We start from the raw sequence: 23,227 nt of genomic DNA, 5'->3' as shown, positions 1-23,227 counted from the left end.
GTTCATATTGTTGTTCCACCTATAGGGTTGCAGATCCCTTTAGCTCCTTGGGTACTTTCTCTAGCTCCTCCATTGGGGGCCCTGTGATCCATCCAATAGCTGACTGTGAGCATCCACTTCTGTGTTTGCTAGGCCCCGGCATAGTCTCACAAGAGAGAGCTCTAACTGGGTCCTTTCAGCAAAATCTTGCTAGTGTGTGCAATGGTGTCAGCACAATAGCAATTTTTACTGTGGGGGTTGCTGATGCCTTTAATCCCAGCACTCAGGAGACAGAAGCAGACCATGTCTGAGTTCGAGGCCAGCCTGGTCTACAGAGCCAGTTCCAGAACAGCCAGGGCTACACAGAGAAACCCTGTCTTGAAAGCAAACAAACAACAATCCTCCCCGAAAAAACCCCAAAACTCATAAAACCTTAACAAACCAATAGCAGTTTTCCACCTACCCTCTTCCTCTCCTCCTTGCCTTCTTCTCTGACTACTCAGTCTGTCTGTCTGTCTGTCTGTCTGTCTGTCTGTCTGTCTGTTGGTTCTGGAGATTAAACCTAGGACTTGCTGCTAAGGTATACCCCTGGCTTTCACTACCAATTTGTGAATCCCTAAAGCTGGTTTGAATTTGTATGTTTTTGAGCTTTCCACAAATTTAATTATTCTGACTGTATGCTTAAATTCGACCTTCTTCCCGACCTACTGTTGCTTTGGTATATTTTTACTATCATGTCTTCTCAGTGCGTTTTTGTTGGAGCGAGCACCTCATGCCTTTGGCTTTGGTCGGCACTGTGGGAATGGATCAGGACGTGGCAGCTAAGGGAATAGGAAAGAACCAGTAGTCAGAGGGTTGGGTGTTGCTGAAGGATCACAGTGAAGAGAGAGAAAAACATGTAATTGAACAAAAAGGAAGATGTTTGGTCATTAGGAGAGAAATTGCAAAGCAGGCTGAGGCTAGAAGCCAGATACCTAGGTGGTATAAGGGAGGCAGCAGGAACTGCTGGCTACGCCCAGGACAAGGAGTAGAATGGAGAGTTGGTGAAGGCAGGAAGAGGCTGTGTGAAGGAAGTCAGTGGTGAGAAGGACCCTTGGGAGTTCGAATGGCATGGAAAGTGCAGGGATTGGAGCTGAATTTACAGGACACTCAGGTCGACCCTGTCCTCAAAGCCCGTGCATGTGAGGACAGATGTTGGATCGAAGCATTGATGCCCATGAACATGAGACAAGATAGTGGGGTTCAGCAGTGATTCAGAGAGGCAGAACTAAAATACTGGAGAAAATGCAGAGAAGGGACTGATGTGGAGACTCACCCTAGTCCAGAGCCCACTTACCCTGTTACTGAGTACAGAGCATGTTGTCTGTTGCCTCAGTTTCCCCATGTATGAAGTGAGGGAATTGAGTGAAATTTATTCTGAATTCTTTTTTGTGTGAAGTTGGCCAGGAGGGAGATTGCAGATGCTCTGGAGTTACCCTAGTATCCTCAGGCTTTATAAGCTGTTTCGTGGAGCACCCTAAACTTTTGAATCATCCCTTTAGACCCAGTATCTAAAAAACACGATTCAGCTGATCAAGAGAATTGAAAGGCTGAGTATTTACTTCATAAAGAGATGTATCTTTTTACCAAAATAGAAAAAACAAAAACATTTTGAACAATGAGATCCCACGATGCATAGAACACAATTATTTTTACACGCCTACGAGCTCCTTGGGAGCACATTTGCAGAGGTGAAAGTTTAGGTGACACTAGGTCTTAGTGTCACACTCTGTCTGTTAATTTGTCAATTATTCTTTCACTTCATTTATGTTTCTGCTTTTTTGAGACTTCCCCAGGGAGTCCTAGCTGAAGAGCCTCTGCTGTTATCTCTCCTGCTGCTTATCACCAGGATTTTATTATATGTTTATCTGCTGGTCTCTTCCCACCATTGGAATGGGAGCTCTATAAAGCTAGATAATCTCATTCATGCCACTGTTTGGGGCCTAGGCAGGTACCTGTCAGACTAAGGTGTGTAGTAACTATTTGTTGGTTGTATGTACTATGAATGAATGAATGAATGAATGAATGAATGAATGGATGAATGAATCATACTCCACTGCTGTCTATAACAAAATGGATGTCAAATCTGAATGATTTTTTTTAAAAACACATTTTATTGATTTGTTATGAGTTTCACATCATGGGCCCCAGTCTCTCTCATCTCCCTGTCTCCTCACCTTCTGCCCTTGCAACTTGGTGTCTAAAATAAAACGCACACACAAACACAAAAACCAAACAAGGCATAGAAAACATCTCAGTCTGGGAGCTATAGTGTGTCACAGTGTGTCCCAAAGTATACCCCTCTGTCCACACATCATCATTTACAAATGTTAGTTACAGTCAGTCATTGGTCTGGTTCAAGATCTTTGACTTCTGTGAGACCAACAATATTGATTCAGTGGATTTTTTTGTTGTTGTTTTTTTGTGTTTTTTTTTTTTTGGTTGTTCGTTTTTTGTGATTTCTAGGATCCAAGGACTATCAACTGGTTACATGGTCCCGTGATCAGACCTTGAGAATGTGGCGAGTGGACTATCAAATGCAGAGGGTATGTATTCAGTGGTATTATAGAGAAATATTAAGTGGATGCACTAGAAATTTAACCAAAAGATACAAAAAAAAATCAGAGAATGTTTGCTGACATTGTGCCTGTGGTGGGCTGGTGGCCTGTGTGGCCACGGGCTTGGGGTCTTCAGAACCAAAGTAGTCTTCACTGTAAGGCTACGCATGTAAGGCTACAGACTCTCTGCGTGTCCCCTTTGTCCTAGTATTGGACAGGATGGATACCACAGTGAGCACATGGCTTAGCCTTTCATTTGTCTCTTCCCCATGATTGGGAAGCCTGCCCTGTGCTCGTCAGTACCACCTTCTCTGTGAAGCTCCCTCCAGTGCTTTCACATATGAGCATTTGTTTCTGACATCAATGGAAGTGGTACTGGTGTGCCGCTCTGAACCGTCATGGGACAGTCCTCTTCTCATCCAGTGGCTGGATCACCTGACGGTGAGAAGCATGGCTCACTGGCAGTTCATACCCAACAGCATTGAGAGCATCTTTCACACCAGCTCCCCCAGGGCTGATGGGAAATGCTGGGCGAAGATTACAGCACTGCTTAGTTTAAACTCACCTGAGCATTTTAGTCAAATCTGCTACCTTATCACTTTTTAAATGTTTTTCTCCAGAATATTCCATTTGGTCCAAATGCTTGGGCTTATGGTATTTGTACTTGTGAGTTAACTGAATAACTCCACTAAGACTTGGAATTTAAGTAGATTTTTTTTCCTCAGCATTTTTACTCTGATCATGGTGGAAAAAGACAATATGATAATAGAGTCAATTATCCTTTTTATTTAACCAAGGAATTTTGGTGATGGGTAAAACCTATTTGAGGGTACAAGTTCTTCTTCTTCTTCTTTTTTTTTAAAAGATTTATTTATTATATATGTATATATTTTTGTTTTTTTGGTTTTTTTTTTTTTTGGTTTTTCGAGACAGGGTTTCTCTGTATAGCTCTGGCTGTCCTGGAACTCACTTTGTAGACCAGGCTGGCCTCGAACTCAGAAATCTGCCTGCCTCTGCCTCCGAGTGCTGGGATTATATTTATTATATGTAAATACACTGTCTTCAGACACTCCAGAAGAGGGCATCAGATCTCATTACAGATGGTTGTGAGCCACCATGTGGTTGCTGGGATTTGAACTCAGGACCTTCAGAAGAACAGTCCGTGCTCTTAACCACTAAGCCATCTCCCCAGCTCGAGGATGCCAGTTCTTGACTACTCTCTGTCCTTTATGATTCCCATTTTAAAGAAAGAACTCTTGAGTCAGACACAGTGACCATTTCTCTTACATCTCTAGCCCTACATCTTTATCCTTATGTTTTGGTTTTTTGGTTTTTGGTGTTGCTGTCAATCAAACGCAGGGTTTTGGGCACACTAGGAAAACACTTCAGCATTGACGCCTACTCTGCACACCACCCTTTGCCCTTGCTTTCAGCTCTGTGCCAATGACATACTGGATGGTGTTGATGAGTTCATTGAGAGCATCTCTCTCCTGCCGGAACCAGAGAAGACCCCACATCCTCAAGACATAGATCACCAGCCCAGCTTAAGCCATGGAGAGGAAGATGGTAATGTAACTGATGTCCTAGGGGAGGGACCCCACTCTGCGTTCCAGAGTTACATAGCAGAGACCCCAGAACTGACTAAAACATTTCTAAAACATTTCCAATATTGCCTGTTTCTCCTGGTAGCCATAAAGGAAGACCCTCCCAGCAGTTTGCTGGAAGAGAAGAGATCAGACCAACTAGGCCTCCCCCAGACTCTGCAACAGGAGTTCTCCTTGATCAACGTGCAGATCCGGAATGTCAATGTGGAGGTAAGGCAGAGTTATACACTGAGTCTCTGTCAGAGTCTCTGTCAGAGCTGCCCAACACAGGCACTGAGAACTCTGGCCCTGTGGAAGAACAAGAAGCACACTTAACTGCTGAGCCATCTCTCTAGCTCCAGTCTTCATTTTTAACTCACACGTTTCTGTAGAAATAGAAGTTTTAAAAACATAGACATTTTTTGAAGCTCATGTACCATAGCATCTCCGTAGCACCCAGAATTCTATCCCCTTATTTTATGATATTGGCTCAAGGAAGGCCTGCTGATTGTCAGGAATACGGGGCAGGCTAATGGCAGAGCTGAGTTTGGAGCTGCAGCTCCTGTCTCTCCATGCTATTATACTGTGCTCTTCCATCTCCCCTTTGTGAGCTAGTTTCCTCTTCTGTAAATTCAGAGTGAGAAGATGACCAAAGCCTCTTGTTCACTTAGTACTTGGAGCAGACCTGGATCAGCAGGTTGTTCTTCAGTGACAGAATCTAAGGAGAGTGAGGCCAGAAGATGAGACAATAAAGAAAACGTTAACCTGGGATCAGGAGGTCTTGCACAAGCTATGTCTTAGGCTAAGCAAACTTACTAAGAAATACAGCATCTCACATATACAGTTTCCAGGGGAGACATGGGATGAAGTCAGTAGAAACTGGCTGTCACACAATGGGACAAAGTCCACAAGATGCTAATCAAGCTGCTGTGTTGCACGAAGGGAGCCTGGTCTGCAATGTACTTGTGATACCCCATGCTCAGCACAGCGGCCTTGGGACTGATAACTCCAGTCTCTTCAAGGGGAAAAGCCAAGTACCCAGGAACCAAAACCTTAACTTGTTTGATGCCCAGACCGCAGCCCCAGACTAAACCTTGCCAAGTCTGCTCCTGAGCAAGGACATAACATAAAACTTGGTTCTTTTTGTTGTTTCAGCGGGGCCTCTGAAAGCCTTGGATTGGCCTGGCTCTCAATGTGGAACAGTGTGTGTGTGTGTGTCTGTGTCTGTGTCTGTGTGTGTGTGTAGACTTCAAGAATCTTTGTTTCAGAGACCTGAGTATCACTCCAAGAAGGGCTTTGGGAGCTCAGGTATTCACAATAGGAATGTGTACTACAGTGCTGTGATTTGTTTAGTCTTTAAAGCTGTTTTGTAATGCAGAGTTATCACGCTTCACAGATGAAGAAATTGAGACACAAGGTACAAAATGACTTCAAAGGCCAGCAGCTGTTTGGTGGGAAGACATAATATTTGAATATTTAAATGTAGTTGAATAGTTGAGGTTTTTAGGTTTAGCTCTCTTCACTAACTTGACTTCAGTTGCTTTTTCTAGTTGGCCACAATGGAAATCAACAGACCTAAAGGCTACTTTAATGGCTTCTCTGTATCAGCTTAGCCTGCACTGCTGTTGTCCCAGTTGAGAGCAGTGGTGATCTGGTGAGAGCAGTGGTGGTCTACTGAGAACAGTGGTGGTCTACTGAGAGCAGTGGTGGTCTACTGAGAGCAGTGGTGGTCTGCTGAGAACAGTGGTGGTCTGCTGAGAACAATGGTGGTCAGCCTTCAGAAAGGCCTTGATTGGGGAGTTGTGCAGCTTCCACCATTGCCTAATTCCAGAACAAAAGACAAAACAGAATTCAACAAAGAAACCTCTGTGTCTTAGTTAGGATTTCTATTGCTGTGAAGAGATCCTGCAACCATGCCAACTCTTATAAAGGACAATATTTAATTGGGGCTGGTTTGTAGTCCAGAGGTTTAGTCCATTACTGTCATGGTGGGAAGTGTGCAGGCAGACATGGTGCTGGAGAAGATGCTAAGAGTTCTGCATCCTGATTTGCAGGCAGCTGGGAGAGAACTGATTTGAACTTCTGACACACTTCCTCCAACAAGGCCACAGATCCTAAGAGTACAACTCTCTATGAGCCAAGCATTCAAATACAGGAATCTATGGGGACCACACCTATTCAAACCACCACACTGTAACCAGCAAGTGTGGTAGCACACTTCTGTAGTCTCAACACTCAGGGACGTTCATGAGTTCAAGGTCAGCCTTAGCTCTATATCAAATTCCAGACTAGCCTGGAGTACATAGTGAGACCTGTCTCAAAAAAAATTTAAAAACTCCTTTATGCAACTATAGAGATGGATCAGAAATTAGGAGTACTAGCCACTCTCTCAGAGGACCCAAGTTAGGTTCCCAGCACTCACATGGCAGCTCATAACTGTAACTCTAATTCAGGGGACCTGAGTCCCTCCCCAAGCCTTTGTGGGTACTACAAGCATGTGGCACACATGCATACAGATAGAAAGTCTTTTAAAAGAACATCTATACCTGTTATCAGTTACTCTCCATTGCCCCTGCTCCTACCCATCCCACACCCCATTGCCCCTGGCCCCACAGTCACTATTTTATTTTCTGCTATCCATTCTCTCAGGAGTTTTTAAGTTGACTCGGGTTATGTCTTTCAACTTCTTGCTTTATTTATTTTTTTTCATCACAAATTAAGTATACAAGTTTTAGTCAGCATTGCAACTTTGAGATGCTTTTTTTTTTTAAAGATAAAAATATTTTGCGTTTGGGGCTGAAGCGATAGCTCTCTGGTTAAGAGCACCTGCTGTTCTTCCAGAGGGTCTAGGTTCCATTCCAGCACCCACATGATGGATCACAACCTCTATAACTCAGTTTCAGGGAATCCAATGCCCTCTTCTGCCCTCCAAAGGCACCAGACATATGAGCAGTATACAGACATACCTATACACATAAAATTAAAAAATAATATATATATATATATATATATGAATTTATTTAAACCAGTACTAAAACTTAAAAATCTGTTCTGAAAATGAATTATTTTTCAAACTTATTTACCTTTATAGGTATTTCCCTTCACTCAGTTACTAGGAGCTGAGCATTTGTGTTGATTGCTAAAATCTGTGTCTTGCTGAGGGTGTGGTTCACAGGGACATGACAGGTCTTGCCTATTCAAGGCCGGCGTTGAGGCTCAGCACCGCAAAGACGATGCGGCACAGTATGATAAGGTGTGCAGGTGCCTCTGCAGTCCCTTTGCTGTTTGTCTTGCAGATGGACGCTGCAGACCGGAGCTGCACAGTGTCTGTGCACTGCAGCAACCACCGTGTGAAGATGCTGGTGACCTTCCCGGCGCAGTACCCTAACAACGCTGCTCCTTCCTTCCAGTTCATTAATCCTACCACTATCACGTCTGCCGTGAAGGCCAAGCTGCTGAAGGTGAGGCTGGGCTCCCAGCGTTAGTCTCTCCTCGTGGCTGTAACAGGCCGTGGCGAGCTTGAGGACAAACGTGGAGCAGTGGCTGTGGAAGCTGCCCATTCCCCGAATGCTGCAGTTCCTGCTTCATAGCCACTGTCCTGGCTGCCCACTTGGTGCAGACAGCGGCAAGGCAGAGTTTCTCTGCCTTGAGTTTCTTTGGCCAGAGTAACCCTGGCCATCCTGGAACATGCTCTGTAGACCAGGATAAAATAATTTTAAGATGAATTAATTTTAATAGTACTTTTCTTTAACCTGGCACATTTTAAAAATATTACCATGCCAACATATAATTAGTGAAAATGAGCCAGTTAGTATAGTCCTGTAATCCAAGCATCTCGAATGGGAGGCAGGAGGATCAGGATTCAAGGTTATCTTCAGCTACATAGTTTGAGGCCAGCCTGGGCTACATGAGACCCTGACACAATCCCTCAAATGAGATATTTTACACTTTTTACTTTTGATATCAAGCCTTCTATACAGTTGTGAATTTTATATGTGCTGCAGCTGTGAGTCTGAAGGAGGCGCACCACCGTGCAGGCAGTGACGGCAGTGGTCCCGTTAATGTGTCCGTCTTAATGCGGGTGTCAGTTTATATCTCTGTTACTGTTTAGTGGATAAAAATATAACAATATGTTTTAACTTTTGCTGAATAGAAGTCTCTGCCCTGGCCTATATCACTTGAAGCAGTTTTCTCTGCAGCCCAGTGACGGTGTTTTTAAAACAATGAGATTTTTCATGTGTGGAAGGAAACTGTAGAACTCACTAGAAAGAGAGAGTAGTCATTGTAGTCTGTGTAAGGCTCTGGAAACCTCTTCCCTTGAGCACCTGTGGGGACCACTAGACGCCCCAGGCCTGGCCGTGTGCTGGCTCCTGTGCCGTCACGCTCCCGGGCACTTTGCAGAGTATAGCCAAGCAGGAAGCATATGGATGGCTGATTCTCTCCCTGATGGAGGTTTGGTTTTTTTCCAGATCCTAAAGGACACTTCACTGCAGAAAGTGAAACGCAACCAGAGCTGTTTGGAGCCTTGCCTGCGCCAGCTTGTCTCGTGCCTTGAGTCTTTTGTGGTGGGAACCATGAACTTGTTGAGCCAACCTGTGCTTTAGTATCTTGTCCCACTTCTTATCCCAAGACCCTGACTCCCTTTGTGGTACTGTACCATTGTTTTGTAATCCAACTTAGAGATACACTGTGGGTTCTAGTGTGCTTATCTTTGATTTCAGAACCAAGAGGACAGTGCTTCTAGCAACCCATTTGCACTCCAAAACTCTGTCACACCACCCTTGCCGACATTTGCACGGGTGACCACTGCCTACGGCTCCTACCAGGATGCCAACATTCCCTTTCCTAGGACCTCTGGGGCCAGGTTCTGTGGAGCAGGTTGGTTTCTTTGTTGTTCTTTGGCTCTCAACTCTGAGAGAGTGTAGCTAAGAAAGGCTTATATTCTGTATTAATTATCAGAAAATGTTTGCTTTTTACTTCCCAAGAACTCAGAACAACATATGGTGCAATGCTAAATTGGTATCTGTGAGTATAGCCTAAGAATGTTTACAGGGAACCTGGGGAGATGGTTCAGCAGGACAGAGCACTCGCTGCTCTTTCAGGGGACTCAAGTTCAGTTCCCTGCACCCATGTCCAGCAGCTTACAGCCACCTGACCTTCCAGTTCTAGGAGATCCAACATCCTTTTTGGGCCTCAGCAGGCACCTGGATACACAATCGCATACACATAGAGAGACACATGAACATGCATATAAGTAAAACAAATAAATTTTTGTAAAAAAGAATGTTTGCTATAATCCAAGTCTTTTTTTTTTTTTTTTTTTTTTTTTTTTGGTTTTTCGAGACAGGGTTTCTCTGTGTAGCCCTGGCTGTTCTGGAACTCACTCTGTAGATCAGGCTGGCCTCGAACTCAGAAATCCGCCTGCCTCTGCCTCCCGAGCACTGGGATCAAAGGTGTGCGCCACCACGCCCGGCCTGCCATAATCCAAGTCTTAACTATTTAGTTCTGATCATCCTGAGTTTGTGTCTGCTTAAAGCCTTAATTCTTTCACCTCTCCTAGATCTAGCAGACCCTTACTTTTGTCCCTTTAAGGGTTAGTGTAGTCACAAGCCTTGGCAGTTTATGGAGATGTGCCTCAGGTATACTGAAATAGAGAAAAAGCCTGCCCAAGCTGGTGGTAAGAATGCTTGGCATGTGTGCATGCCAATCCCCAGTACCACCGAATTTATATATACATTTTAAGTATAGTTATTAATCCTGGCATGGAGGCTCATGCCTTAATCCCAGTACTTAGAATGCTGAGGCTGGAGGCTTGCTATAATTTCCATTCCAGCTTGCCCTTGCTAGTGAGACCCTGTCTCAGAGAACAAAAGGATTACCCAGTCTTGCTGTGGGGTTCCCGTGTCCAGCTCACTGACAGTACTCATGTGTCTCCTTTGTCAGGTTACCTGGTGTACTTCACACGACCCATGACGATGCATCGAGCAGTGTCTCCCACAGAGCCTACTCCTAGGTGAGTCTGGGAGATATGGCAGGAATCTGCATCTCTGAGTCTCTCTTTGCAAAGTTCATTTCAGTTCTTCAGTTAATTAAATTAACTTATTTCTACTGTATGGTGACAAAGTAACTTTCATTCACTTGCTGTAATTGTCATATAAGCTCACCCGTTCTAGGTCTTTCTGGTCTCTGGCTGGCTGTTACAACTCAGCTGTTCTAACTCAAACTCCTCTCCAAGCTGACTGATTCAAACTGGCTTCTCTCAGCTTCTCACTGAACTTATTCTTGGTCTCAAATGAACTCTAGCAATCTGTTCTAATCTTCTGCCTCCTTCTCATTCTCTGACCCGTCTGTCTTCACCTGTGTCCAGCTTGTTCTCTCTGCAAAGTGTCTCGGGAAAACTGCGTCCTCTCTCCTGTCCTTTCTCTTGAAAGTTGGGTGTATCCTTTCTCTCAAATCTTTCTCTGATTCGTCACTTTGTCTCTCAAGTAGAAATAACTGTTTGGGATTAAAGGTGTGTACTAAGGGTCTGTCTATAATCCACATCAGAGCAGATGCTGTTGTTTGAGGGGGAGGGTGTCAGGTTCTGTATTAGACCAGGCAGATGGAACCTTGATTCATGAGGACTGAGGTTAAATACCCAAAGTCCTAACACCCAGTCTTCAAGGGAAACCATGAGTAGTGGTCTGGACTTGGGACCACATGCCCTCGTGGGGACCTTTTCCAGTGAGTCTTTCATTGACGTGTAATTGGCAATGTAAAAGTCCAGAGTTTACTGCTCAGGGACCCACATTCAGATCAAGATATAGAACATTGTCCTAACCTCTAAAAGCTCCTGGTCCCTTTGCCAAGTCCCTGAAGAAACCACTGTCCTGATGTCTGCCACCCTCTTTTAGTTTTGCCTATTTTTAAACAAAATTGAGTTAGACTCATGCAGCATGAACTGTTTTATATTTGGCTTACGCTGTTCAACTTAATGTTATTGAACCTGATTTGAGTGGCTGCGTGGATCAATAGTTGCATTGTATGAACATAACTCAGGGTGATTCATTCTTCTGTTGATGGATTCTTGGATCATTTCCTGTTTGGGGCTATTAAGAGTAAAATGAAATATACAAGTCTCTTTCTTTCTTTCTCCCTCCCTCTTTCTCTCTCTCTCTCTCTCTCTCTCTCTCTCTCTCTCTCTCTCTTTCTTTCTTTCTTTCTTTCTTCCTGCATAGATTTACTAATTTCTTGACCCAAGGAGTGGAATTGCTGATTCATAGGGATAGGCATGAGGTTAACTTTGAGGAAGTCTGTGCTGAGTGGAGAGTGCATTTTGTCTTCCTCTCAGCAAAGCCTCAGGATTGATGACTGCACAGCTTCTCTCTGTGTTGCCAGCCCTTCAGCTTCTGTCCCTGTGGTGGGTAGGGAGTATTGCCTTGTGGCTCTGATTTGCATTCCCACAATAATGACTAGCGGTGTGAGCAGCTTCTGTGTGTGGCTCATCGACCATTTGGGTGTCGTCTTTTGTGATGTGCCTGTTCAAGTGCCTGCACTGTCTTCCTTATTTGTGGTAGCTATCTATTTTGATTGAACATCCTTTGCTGAATATATGCATTGGCTCTGTCCTAAGGTATGGTTGGCTTTCCTCCCTCCTTAATAATGTCCAGTGATCATGAATTTCAATTTTGATGCTGCCTAATTCATCATTTTTTAATTTTATGGTTAGTGATTTTTGTATTGTATCAAAAGAAAAAAGCCTCAGTCTTCATCGAGGTCATAAAGATGCCTGGCGCATCTTCTTCTGGGAGCCTGTAAACTCCTCGGTTAAGGTCCATGGTTCATTTCAGGCTCTTTGGTGTTCCAGCATGGTGTAAGGGTGGACATGTGTTTTATTTAATAGAAATAAACGGTGGTTCCAGCACCGTGTGCAGCCTGCCTTCCTTTGCACATGAAAATTGGCCGTCTGTTTCTGCACCCTAGTTATTCTTTTGATCTATACATCTCTCACCATGTCTCATCACTCCGAATGTAGCCTTCTATGCTAAGTCTTGAAGTTTGGCGATGCAAGTTCTCGAAGGTTATTCCCTTTAGTTTTTTGTTGGCTATTCTAGGCCTTCACACCTCCATAAAACTGTGTCAGCTTGTTAGTGTCTGCAGTGTCTGCTCATGTTGGAATTGCAGTTACACTGACTCTGTGCATTCGTTGAGAGAAATCTGATGTTGTATCGGTGTAGAATCTTGTCATGCCTTTTTATAGTATTTCTCCATTTTCTTGTATCTTCTTTTTATTTTTTCTTAAAGATTTATTTATTATTATACATAAGTACATTGTAGCTGTCATCAGACACACCAGAAGAGGGCATCAGATCTCATTACGGGTGGTTGTGAGCCACCATGTGGGTGCTGGGATTTGAACTCAGGACCTTTGGAAGTGCAGTCAGTGCTCTTACCCACTGAGCCATATTGCCAGCCCATCTTGTATCTTCTTTTTTTTTTTTTTTTTTTTTTTAAAGATTTATTTATTTATTATATGTAAGTACACTGTAGCTGTCTTCAGACACTCCAGAAGAAGGCGCCAGATCTTGTTAGGGATGGTTGTGAGCCACCATGTGGTTGCTGGGAATTGAACTCAGGACCTTCAGAAGAACAGTCGGGTGCTCTTATCTGTTGAGCCATCTCACCAGCCCTTTTTTTTTTTTTTTTTTTTTTTTTTTTTTTAAATAATTTATTTATTGATTATATGTAAGTACACTGTAGCTGTCTTCAGACACCAGAAGAGGGCATCAGATCTCATTACGGATGGTTGTGAGCCACCATGTGGTTGCTGGGATTTGAACTCTGGACCTTCGGAAGAGCAGTCGGGTGCTCTTACCCACTGAGCCATCTCACCAGCCCCTTGTATCTTCTTTAGTGACTCTTTTTTATTATATTTGTTCCTAAATTATTCAACTATTTTTTTTGAGACAGGGCTTCGTTTAATTACTCAGACTGCCCCAATTTTTTTAAATGCTTTTTACATTTGTGTGTGTGTTGGATTCCCTTTTTCTTCCCATGTCCATATTCTCAGTTTCATTAAATGCTAAGAATATACTCAAGTATAGAGAATACAGTTAGTATGGGTAATTCTCATTTCAACCACAGGTCTCTCTCAGCCCTGTCTGCTTATCATACTGGTTTGATTGCACCAATGAAGATCCGCACCGAGGCCCCTGGGAACCTGCGTCTGTACAGTGGGAGCCCAACTCGCAGTGAGAAAGAGCAGGTCTCCATCAGTTCCTTCTATTACAAGGAACGGGTAAGTGTCCGAGCCATTGCCTTTAGTTCTTACCCCGGCTGGATTCTCGTTTCCTGTCCCACTCGTGCCACGCACAGTAGTTAAGTTAGTAATCCCTCCCTGGTCTTTCACTTTCCTAATTAGTTTATGTAGGAACAGTCATTGCTGTGATGCTCTCAGTTGGTCTGCACTACTGTAAACGATGGGTAGAGGTGGTCAGTGCTTACACTAGACTGTGACGTGTGTCTTACACTGTAGTATAAAGTATCTGTCCTGGCAATCCCCATTAGTTGAATTGGTTCCCATATTTCAAGTAGAATAATTTGACTTTGGGTCTCCCATGATATCCTGATGCCTGTCAACAGACAGAAAGCTGAAAGCTTCTGAAAGCTGGAGATCTTGATGGAGTTGGAGCTTTGTAGTTGTGGGTGTAAAGCTGATCCCCAGAAGGGTTTCTACTTCTACTTAAGTCTGCACTTTAAGGTCTCATTTGAGTGGATCGGCTGTACAAATGCTATGTGGACTTGCCCTTATTTATTTATTTTTTTAAACATGGGGGTCTCAGTCTGTAACTTTGCTTGGCTTGGAACTCATAGAGATCCACCTGCCCCTGGCTCCTGAATGCTGGGATTAAAGGTGTGTGCCACCATGCCCAGCTTTTCTGGGGTTCTTAAGGATGCAGTGACCCTAAAATACTTAGCATTGAGCTGGCAGGAGCCTGCAGATCTGGGGAATGCCTAGAAGTCTGTCTGCTGTCAAGCTGAGAACCAGGCCTCAACACTGACAATCAGTATTTCTGCTGACCTACCGCACAAACGTGGCCTTAAGAATTCTTCAGCTTCCCACAAAACAGGGATAATGACTGTCAGTAATTAGAATTTGCTTTAACAACGGAATCATTTAAAATCCAAGGGATAGTTTTTCCATCAAGTATTGCAAGTGTCCCCACATGTGTTGCAGTGGTGTGTCCCCCAGCTCCTACTGATGGCTGACCAGCTCTGACTGTCTCGGGGCTTATGTGGCTGACATCAGGGGCAGCAGCTGACATTTGGGACTGACCAATCTTGGGCAAAGCCATCCAGCCAAACAGGGATGTGGCTCTAGTTATTGTCATGCCTGCCTTCAGTCCTCCACACTCCCTCTCCCCAGCTCCCGGGTGGAATTCTGTCCCTGTGTCTGGCACAGACCTCCTTCAGGCACCCACCAAACTCTATCTCCCACAAGTCATTCATATTAAATCAATTAGTTCCTTTCCCCCTTTTCCTGCAAGGCAGCTGTTACCTGAGTAGATTTGATAATTGGGGGAGTTAGCTGGCCTAAAAGCCATGTAAACTTACTGTTAGGTAAATGAAGGCTTTATTTAGTATCAGGGCTAGTTTGAAGAGATCCCAGAGTCAGAGGCAATTCTGGATGCCCCTTTGATTCTTGTCCCGTGCTGCCACCCATGCTTGCAATTTGATTGGCTAAAACAGACTATGTAGATATTTGGCTTGGTGCTCATGCAAAGCCCATCTGTAGTCAGTGCCCGAGCTCCTGAGCCAGGCACCAGTGATGCCCACATTCATAGTTACAATGGTCTGGCCCCTTCCCTGCCCACTCTGTGTTCATGAGGAAGCACGAGAGAGCATGTGGCTAACCATCCTAGCAGCTAGAAAGGACTATGAAATTTCAGTGTGGGCCAGCTCCTAGAATGCTGCTTCTCCACAGGAAATGGGCTGTTCTAGTCTGCTCTGACAAGGAAAGTAGCCTTTAAGTATTTTACATAACTGCCAAATAAAATGGGGAGCACTTTTTTTTTTAAATCACAGTGTAGCATGAAACCTTTGCACTGATGTATACCATATGATGTATACCATATGATGTATACCATATGATGTATACCATATATGCACAGTGAACTTAGCTGGTTATAGATGTGTAGCTTAGAGAATTCACAGGCACCCAAGTCAAGAATGGCATAGAATAATTGTGGAGGTAAATTGTGGGCACTTGCTTATATTTAACCACTTTCGATCTAAAGGTTTCATGTGGTTCAATGTATTTACGATGTCCAAAACAGATGTCAGTTGTTTTGTGGTTAATTTGCAACCACCGCACCTCTCCCTGAGGCTTCCTCATGCAGTAATGCAGTAGTCTCTTTAAGCTGAGCAGGCTGACGGAGTGGAGCAGTGGGAGCCCCATGCTCTCCTGTGTGTGGCCTCGCCCTCGCTGTGGAGGCCGATGAGTCCGTCCTGAGGACTGTTTTCTCCTCAGGAGGCCTGCATCCGTATTACCGACCACTTTTGCTCTGGAAGTATTTCCAGCTAACTGAAATTTTCTGTGTCCACATTTTTCTTGTGTGCACTTGACCTCTGCCCCTGAGAGTATTCGGAGAGGGAGGCAGAAGGACCGAGATGGGCCTGCATTAAGGCCTAGCAAGGAGCAAGTGCACTGGGCTCCCCAGGTCTCGTGCAGCCTCCTGCAGACCATGGTTTATTTCTCTTGTGTTTTTAATCTGCCTGACTTAGGTTGAATTTGCATTCACCCAGTGTTCTCTAGATGAAATTATGTTTGCTACTAAGAACTTAAGTGTAAGTGACCTAAAGACCTGTCAAATCTCATATAGATCAGAAAGCACAGCACAGATTAGGCCAAAGAAATATTGTTTATTCTGGATCTTCTAATAAATATTGAGCATTGACCTATAGGCATTTTCCAAATTTTGCAGCCTCTCATCTCTGCTTCAGTTTCCATTACTAAAATAGCTCTGATGTAAATAACTGAAGAGGCCTTTAAGTTAATGGAGTAGGATCTGATCTCCACAAACAGTATGGTATACTGCTTATCTGATGCTGGAGTACTAGGGAGTGCCCTCTCAGCTTAGCTCCTGGGTCCCCTGGCATTGTTCAGGAATAGGTTTTGCAGTCCTGGTACTAAGACATTCAGTCACCAAGCTGCTCCCCAGCCGCACTGGGAACAGAGCCTAGGAGGAACAAGAGTGTGCTCTGCTGTGTTCTTCACACCTGTGAGGCGACGGGGAAACTCTTTGCTTGTTTCTCCACTTGCAGCAGGACCTTAGGCCTGCCAGAGTCCCTCATCCCTTCTTCTAGGTTCCTTTGTCAGAGCCCTGTTGGCATCAGCCTCCTTATATCCTAGACAGTGACTAGGGGGCAACAAAACTGAAGCTGGGCTTGAGGCAGGTGGGTTGGGGGAGGGGAGGGGCAAAAACCCCTCCACCTGTAGGCTCAGCCTTTCCAGTCATCCCAGTTCCCATTTGCAGCATATATATCTATAAATCCATCAGATGTGGGGGAAACTTTCATTTTATTCTATATTTTTCCCTTTTAATTTTCTTGGTGTTTTTCTTCCTCTTCCTGGGTGTAACGTTTTCACGCACAGATGTCTCCTCGCTCTGCCCGGCGACGTTGGTCCATACAAGCAATTAACGACTTCCCGGTACTGTGCGCTGTGCAAATGCTCTCCTTGACTAATCCTGTCTCTACCAGAGGCCCAAGAATAAAATGCCACCTGCCTGGCTTTGAGGAACCTGAATGAAAGGCTGGCTGGTGTTCAGGACCAGCGGCAGTAAATTTTTCACCTGGCGGGGGCAGGCACCAAGGACTGCCTCCTTGCCAGTCAGGGTATTTCAAATGGGGACACACTTAGGGATCACCTATGGGCTTCTTTGCGAATGAAACTCACTACTGGGTTCTTGGAAGGCACCCTGACCGAATGGCTTCAGCTCACCTGATACCACTTGGGGCACTTCTGCAAATTGCATGGAGCTTTCAAAAGCCTGCCTTTGGCATGGGGGGAGCAGAGGAAGATAGAAGAGACTTTTGCCATTTAGCCCTGTTTTGACAGCCTCTGTCTGATACAGAGAGGGGAGACCTACTTGCTTCATTGGCAGGCTGTATGAGTTGATTTTATCCTTTGGGTATTTTCTGGAGCAAATTTTCCTTCTTACCCTGGTATTTTGCATTCATAATTAAATTTGCTATGGACATTCTGTGTTCCTTCCTCCTTTTCCTACTCATTCCTATTGGCCATTTCCCCTCCTCTGTCTTCCTCTCCCGCCCCCTTCATGTTTTAGTAGTGCCAAGGTGTCCTCACGGCAGCCTTGAGGCCTCAAGTCAATTTTATTTGCTATAAAGAACGTTTAGAGCAACACATCAACACCCCTGTCCTAGAAAAACCAGTTGAAACCGGAGCCTGAGTAGCGAGAACCACTTCTCCACAGCTTGCAGGTCGAGCCACCAGCATGGCCTCTTTTCCTCAAACATTTGCTTCTATCCGGCTCCCTTGCTGAGTTTCACTGGTTTCCCGAAGCCCATTTCCCACCGCTCTTCACATAGGAGCTCATTTGGCTTCCTGCCCACTCTGCTGATTATGCATTGTTGATGGGGTTGCTGCGAAGCGGTTGGTGGCTTATTCTTGGGCTAATTTTACATTTAACCTATTTACTGGCATTGATGTTGCCTCAGATTGTAGCAGTAACAGTAGAGGTGCAGTCACGAGCTGGATAGTGCTTGTCACTTAGTGGCTCCCTCCATCCAGCCCCCGCTTCCCTGTCCTCTTTGCCATCTTCCACAACCACCTCCCAGGATGTCCACAGGGTCCCAGAGCTTATCGTGCAATAACCTGTCTGCCTTGCTTTGTCTCTCTTCCCTCAGTCTCTTCCCATGCCATCTATGAGGAAGGGCATTTTCTGTTGATGGAGCACTGAAAGACCTTGTCTCCCAGAGGTACCCATTTATCAGTACAGAAAGGAATCTATCTTGAGACCTATCAGAATGGGACTGGAGCAGTGCAGAAGGGCAAAGGGCAAAGTTTTAGACCATGGTGCCCTTCCATGACCTGGACAGAGTAACCGCACCTCAGCCTTGTAGCTCCTTGTTCTCCATAAGCAGAGATCCCAAGAGAAACTTGGTGATGTTACTTGACAGCTGTACAGACAGCAAAGACCCCTAAAGTACTTCAAGGTATTAAGGAGAAAGTTAGGCTTAGGGAAAACAGATGGGGTAGGAATGTTTCTTATTACTCAAAGTGTAGGAAACTCTCTAAAAAAATTCTTCATCTTCTCATCATGGACATCCAGGACCCAAGGCCCTAACTAACATCTGTTTGAAAATGTATCATATCTTCATTTAGGAAGCCTTCTTACATTTGAATTTCAAGAATAACTGGCCATTTGGTGGCTCACTGAATGATCCCTGTAACCTGAAGGGGAGACGTTAGAACTGCCATGCTACAAAACTAAAAACAAACAAAAGTACAGCGACCACTGCTTTGCCCCTGTGCGCTGTCGAGCAGCGCCTTACAGTTATTCTTTGCTAAATTCAACCAGATAAGTAAATAAACCAAAACCCCACAGAAACGAAACCATACTACACTTTTGCGTTTGTCTCATACTACACTTAGAATTTCATCCCTGGTGGCAGCTACAATCACAGTGACGGTATGTTGGGGAATCTCCTCCATTGCAGGCTGAGGTAGCTGTGTGAGGTTCCACAGTCGTCTTGTAGACATCCAATATGTAGCAGATGGAAATTCCTGGAAGTTTGTTGTTTGGAAATGGACAGACCAATTTCCATAATTCAATGAGGGATAATTGCAGAAGGTTGCTGAATACCACTGCCTTTCTGTTTCCAAGGAATTGGCAGCTCAGATTTGTTTGTTTTACTGATCTCTATAACCCTGCAATTGGGATTGTCTGCAGATGGGAGAAGAATCTTACGACATCTCTTTGGACTCTGATTTTTCTTCCCTGATGCCTAATCTTAATAAACTCACAAAGGGTCACATACACAGACACATCCACACACAGGCATGCATGGCATATTCTTAAGCCCAGCGGGAAGCCTAGCATTCTTGTGTGAATCTGGCTTTTACCCAGGGACAACACTGTGTCACTGTTCTCTTAAAACTAAAGACTCAGCCGGGTATGGTGGCACATACCTTTAATCCCAGCACTTGGGAGGTAGAGGCGAATTTCTGAGTTCGAGGCCAGCCTGGCCTACAGAGTGAGTTCCAGAACAGCCAGGGCTACACAGAGAAACCCTGTCTTGAAAACAAAACAAAAACAAAAACAAACACAAACTGAAGACTGGCAATAGAGAGCCTGGTAAGCACCGCTGTTAACAGCAAACAAACAACAGGGCCTCCTTCAGCCAACGGCCCTGAGTTAGCAGCATACGCTCACAATGCCTGAGAGGGAAGTGACTGGGAAAGTAGTCACAGAAGGATGCTTAAGGGTCAGCATCCCATGTCCTGATGCTGATCTGCTTAAAGACAGACCACACTACTCACATTACTGGCACATTAGATTAGTGAGGGCTTAATTTTTTACCTTTGTTGATTCTTAAAATAACAGTCAGTACTGAAAAGCAAGTCAGCAAAAGTGGACTTAGCTGGGGTAGGGTATATGGCTTAGGTGGTAAAGTGCCTGCCACACAAGCGTGAGGACCTGTATTGGATCCCTGGCACCAGTATAAAAGCCAGACCCGGTGATCAGGCCTGTGGCTATAGCCCTAGTCTTGGAGTTGGGCAGAGACAGATTATTGGCCAGCCAGTCCACCCCAATCTTGTGAGTTCCAGGTTCAGTAAGAGACTCTGTGCCTATTCCCCCAATAGTATAATTGAGGGGGACCCCAGAAGTTGACCTCTGCACACACACAGAGGAGCGTAGCAGCTTGATAGACCTATTTAAATTTCAGCTCCATAACTGTGACCTTGTGTAAGGTTCATGTCTCCATTTACAAAATGGAGGTTATGCCCCTCTCCCACGGAGCTGCAGTGAGTACCTGCTGGCTCGGCATGAACAGTCCAGAGCCAGAACTAACACACACTAACACCAGGAAAGTCTTTAAATCCTAAATCAAATACCGGGACACTTGGACTTGTTCCAATATCTGTTGCCAAGTGAGCTAGTCTCCTTGCAAATGAGCTGCTCCCAGCACATGAGCCTTCATATAATTAGTAAAATGCTTTTGTTAGGTTTGCTTTCAAAGTCAGGAAAGCAGGGTTATTTTCAGTGCGCTCTAAAAGCAGGCCCCGTCTGCCCTTCACAAGGTCTCCATTTCTTTCAATTGTATAATTAGATGAGCTTTTGTGAGTTGTTAACCTGTTCAAGCTCTTACCCCCCCCCCTTTTTTTTGTACTAAAGAGCCACAGTGACTTCATATTCACAGTGTTTTTAGCATCCTTCTGTCCAACCCAGAAGATACACTAAATGGTCATATTCCCTTCCAAATGGAATCTTTTTTGGCATAGAAATGAAAAGGGAAGCTTTTTACACTTCTGTGTGTTTGTGCACTCGTGTGCACATGGGTAAATGTGTCACTCTTGGAAGGGCAGAGGACAACCGGTGAGGGTCAGTTTTCTCTTTCCACTAAATGGGCTCTAGGGATCAAATCATGATTGTCAGGCTTGGCAGTAACTATCAGCCACCACTGAACGACCTGTACTCAGACCACTCACATACTCAGACCTGTGGGTGTGTAGTTTTCGACTAATTAAGCATTTCTGTGCTGCTCTGTAGGATAGCCATATACTAAGTTATCCCTGCAGCCGGCCATGCATCGCATGCTCCTGTGGCTACTTCTGTCTTGTCTCAGTTAACACTGCCTGGCTCCAGCCCACTCTGACATGTCCTTCCCTTATGTGAGCGGCCCCAACTGGATAAAAGGATAGTAGTTCTGGAGTATGGACATAGTTCTTCTTCAAGAAATTGGGGCCTGTAGGAGACTGGAGGCTTACCCCATAATAACAGGTCAAGGCTCCCCTGCCCCACCCCTCCCCCTTTGAAGAATCAAGAGGTGTGGATAATTATGATGAACAATTCATAGGTGTTTCAGCTAACCTACTTCACTTACTTGTCTGGAACCCAGGTGGCCCACATTTAGTAGGTCCCAAGACATATTGATTAGTATGGGAAGTCGATTCAGTGGACACTTAGAGCATTGGTTGAAACGCCTGGATTTAGGCGTAGACAGATTCCTGAAAGAGTGATTATACAGAACTCAGGAGTGGAAACGTGAGTGGTGTGGCTCCTGACCACTTACGGGCATTCACAGAAACTGCAGTTCTAGGTTGCAGTGTTAAGTAAGTCTGTGCATCTGCATCTGTGTCTCCTCGCTGTACCTTACTCACTTCAGACTGGATAGCAGAGCTCAGCATTAGCTAATAAGACAAGAAAGACTGACGGCTGTGAGACTAAATCCACAGCAAGTAATTAACTAGGAGTAGCTTGCCTAGGGCCATATTGAGGCAGAACACACAGTACCTTAGTTTTCTGATGTCAAACTGCAAGCCCCTTTTAGTTGCTCCTTATGCCTCCCCTGTTGATAACTGTGTGGCTCCCTTGCTTAATCAAGTGTCTTTGGTGACCTCTTTTAACTTTTGGAAATAAAATAGGACATTGCTCCGATAACTGGTTGTCTTTTTGAAGATGCCAGATGGGGCGACACTCTGTGACTTTTTGTTTCCCACGACATTTCTCATTCCTCACAGCCACTTCCTGAGGCAGCTCTGGGAGCTGAAACATGCGCCCATGGTCTCCCATGTCTGTTAACTGGGTTTCCCCAACTAAGTATCTTTGACCTTCAGAAATGATCGCTTATAGAAATAATTCAGGCCTGCTACAAAAGCAAGGTCTTATGTTACCCAGTGTCTCTGTCTTCAGACATAATAGCCTTGCAGAGCCCACACTGTCGTGTCTGAATTAAAATATCAACTAACCCTGTTGAAACTGTCTATGAAGAAAAAAAAAAACCTTTGAATCGTTTCAGGCAAGAACTTTGAACCTAGTACTGAACACCCTAAAGTCCCCCTTCCCCGTTTGTGGGGGATCTTTACTAACTTCTTTACCTGCTATTTTTAAATTAATTAATTAATTCTGGCTTCCTGGTATCTATTTTTGAGCACCTGCAGAATGTAGATGGCCCTGCAGTAGGTGCTTGTTTCCCCATGAGGGTCTTGGATCAAGAGCTTTGGGCCATTTGTTACCTTTTATTTCCTACAGATGCTGATTTCATGTAATTGTGGGGCACGATGTAATTTAAAGTCTCTGCAAATGACCAATGACCCAAATATGATGTACTGTGCAACTGTAGGTTCCCACTCTCCAGAGGCCCCGTTAGTCACTTCTGGTCATCTCCCTTAGAAATCGAGGAGGTGGAAGAGTAAGCGGGAAGGCTCTGACTCCGGCAACCGACCCATTAAGGCTGCTGGCAAGGTCATCATCCAGGATGTCTCGTGCCTCCTTCCCGTTCATAAGTCCTTGGGAGAGCTGTACATGTAAGTCCATGGGCCCAGGCGGCATGGGGCACGGCACCTTGGGAGCTGCAGAGCTTTGTAAAGTCTTAGACAACTTGGGGAAACTCGGTGTGGTAGCTTCTTGATAGTGACTAACAAATTGCCATAAACTGTGGCTTCAAAGAGTGTGCATTTCTTTTTTTTTTTTTTTAAGATTTATTTATTTACTATATGGAAGTACATTGTAGCTGTCTTCAGACACTCCAGAAGAGGGAGTCAGATCTCGTTACAGATGGTTGTGAGCTACCATGTGGTTGCTGGGATTTGAACTTTGGACCTTTGAAAGAGCAGTCGGGTGCTCTTACCCACTGAGCCATCTCACCAGCCCAAGTGTGCATTTCTTACCTCACTCTTTGTGTAGGTCAGGCACCCAGCTTGGTGGGCCCTCCTTGCCCCCGATCTCACCTAACTGAAAGCATAACTTTGGGCCCACCGATGGTCTCTGCTGAAGCTCAGGGTCCAGCAAGCTGAATTTAGAGCCTTCTTTTATTGAAAGACAATAGGAGCAGAGGCTGGCC

The 23,227-nt window shown here is 44.8% G+C and overlaps 1 protein-coding gene across 7 annotated transcripts in view; it reads left to right on the top strand.

Moving 5' to 3' along the window:
* Window positions 1-23,227, top strand: part of Wdr59 (WD repeat domain 59) — a 73,348-nt gene that overhangs the window by 32,649 nt on the left and 17,472 nt on the right. For 4 of the 7 annotated variants that reach the window (XR_387752.2, XM_006531082.2, NM_001170743.1 and 1 more), the window contains exons 11-20: window positions 2,485-2,564; window positions 4,010-4,142; window positions 4,266-4,390; window positions 7,456-7,620; window positions 8,629-8,724; window positions 8,881-9,037; window positions 10,103-10,172; window positions 13,283-13,436; window positions 16,794-16,850; window positions 22,558-22,691. Coding sequence is in view for 6 of the 7 variants with exons in the window: in XM_006531082.2 (XP_006531145.1) it covers window positions 2,485-2,564; window positions 4,010-4,142; window positions 4,266-4,390; window positions 7,456-7,620; window positions 8,629-8,724; window positions 8,881-9,037; window positions 10,103-10,172; window positions 13,283-13,436; window positions 16,794-16,850; window positions 22,558-22,691 (1,171 nt within the window). In the remaining variant the exon portion in view is untranslated. The remainder of the gene's footprint in view (window positions 1-2,484; window positions 2,565-4,009; window positions 4,143-4,265; window positions 4,391-7,455; window positions 7,621-8,628; window positions 8,725-8,880; window positions 9,038-10,102; window positions 10,173-13,282; window positions 13,437-16,793; window positions 16,851-22,557; window positions 22,692-23,227) is intronic. The other 3 variants (XM_006531083.2, NM_001170742.1, NM_176923.4) reach the window with 1 other exon arrangement.

Source organism: Mus musculus, chromosome 8 (assembly GCF_000001635.26).
Source record: "Mus musculus strain C57BL/6J chromosome 8, GRCm38.p6 C57BL/6J".
Taxonomy (NCBI): domain Eukaryota; kingdom Metazoa; phylum Chordata; class Mammalia; order Rodentia; family Muridae; genus Mus; species Mus musculus.
Note: the sequence above shows the minus strand (reverse complement) of the source record. Positions and strands in the feature narration are given on the sequence as shown.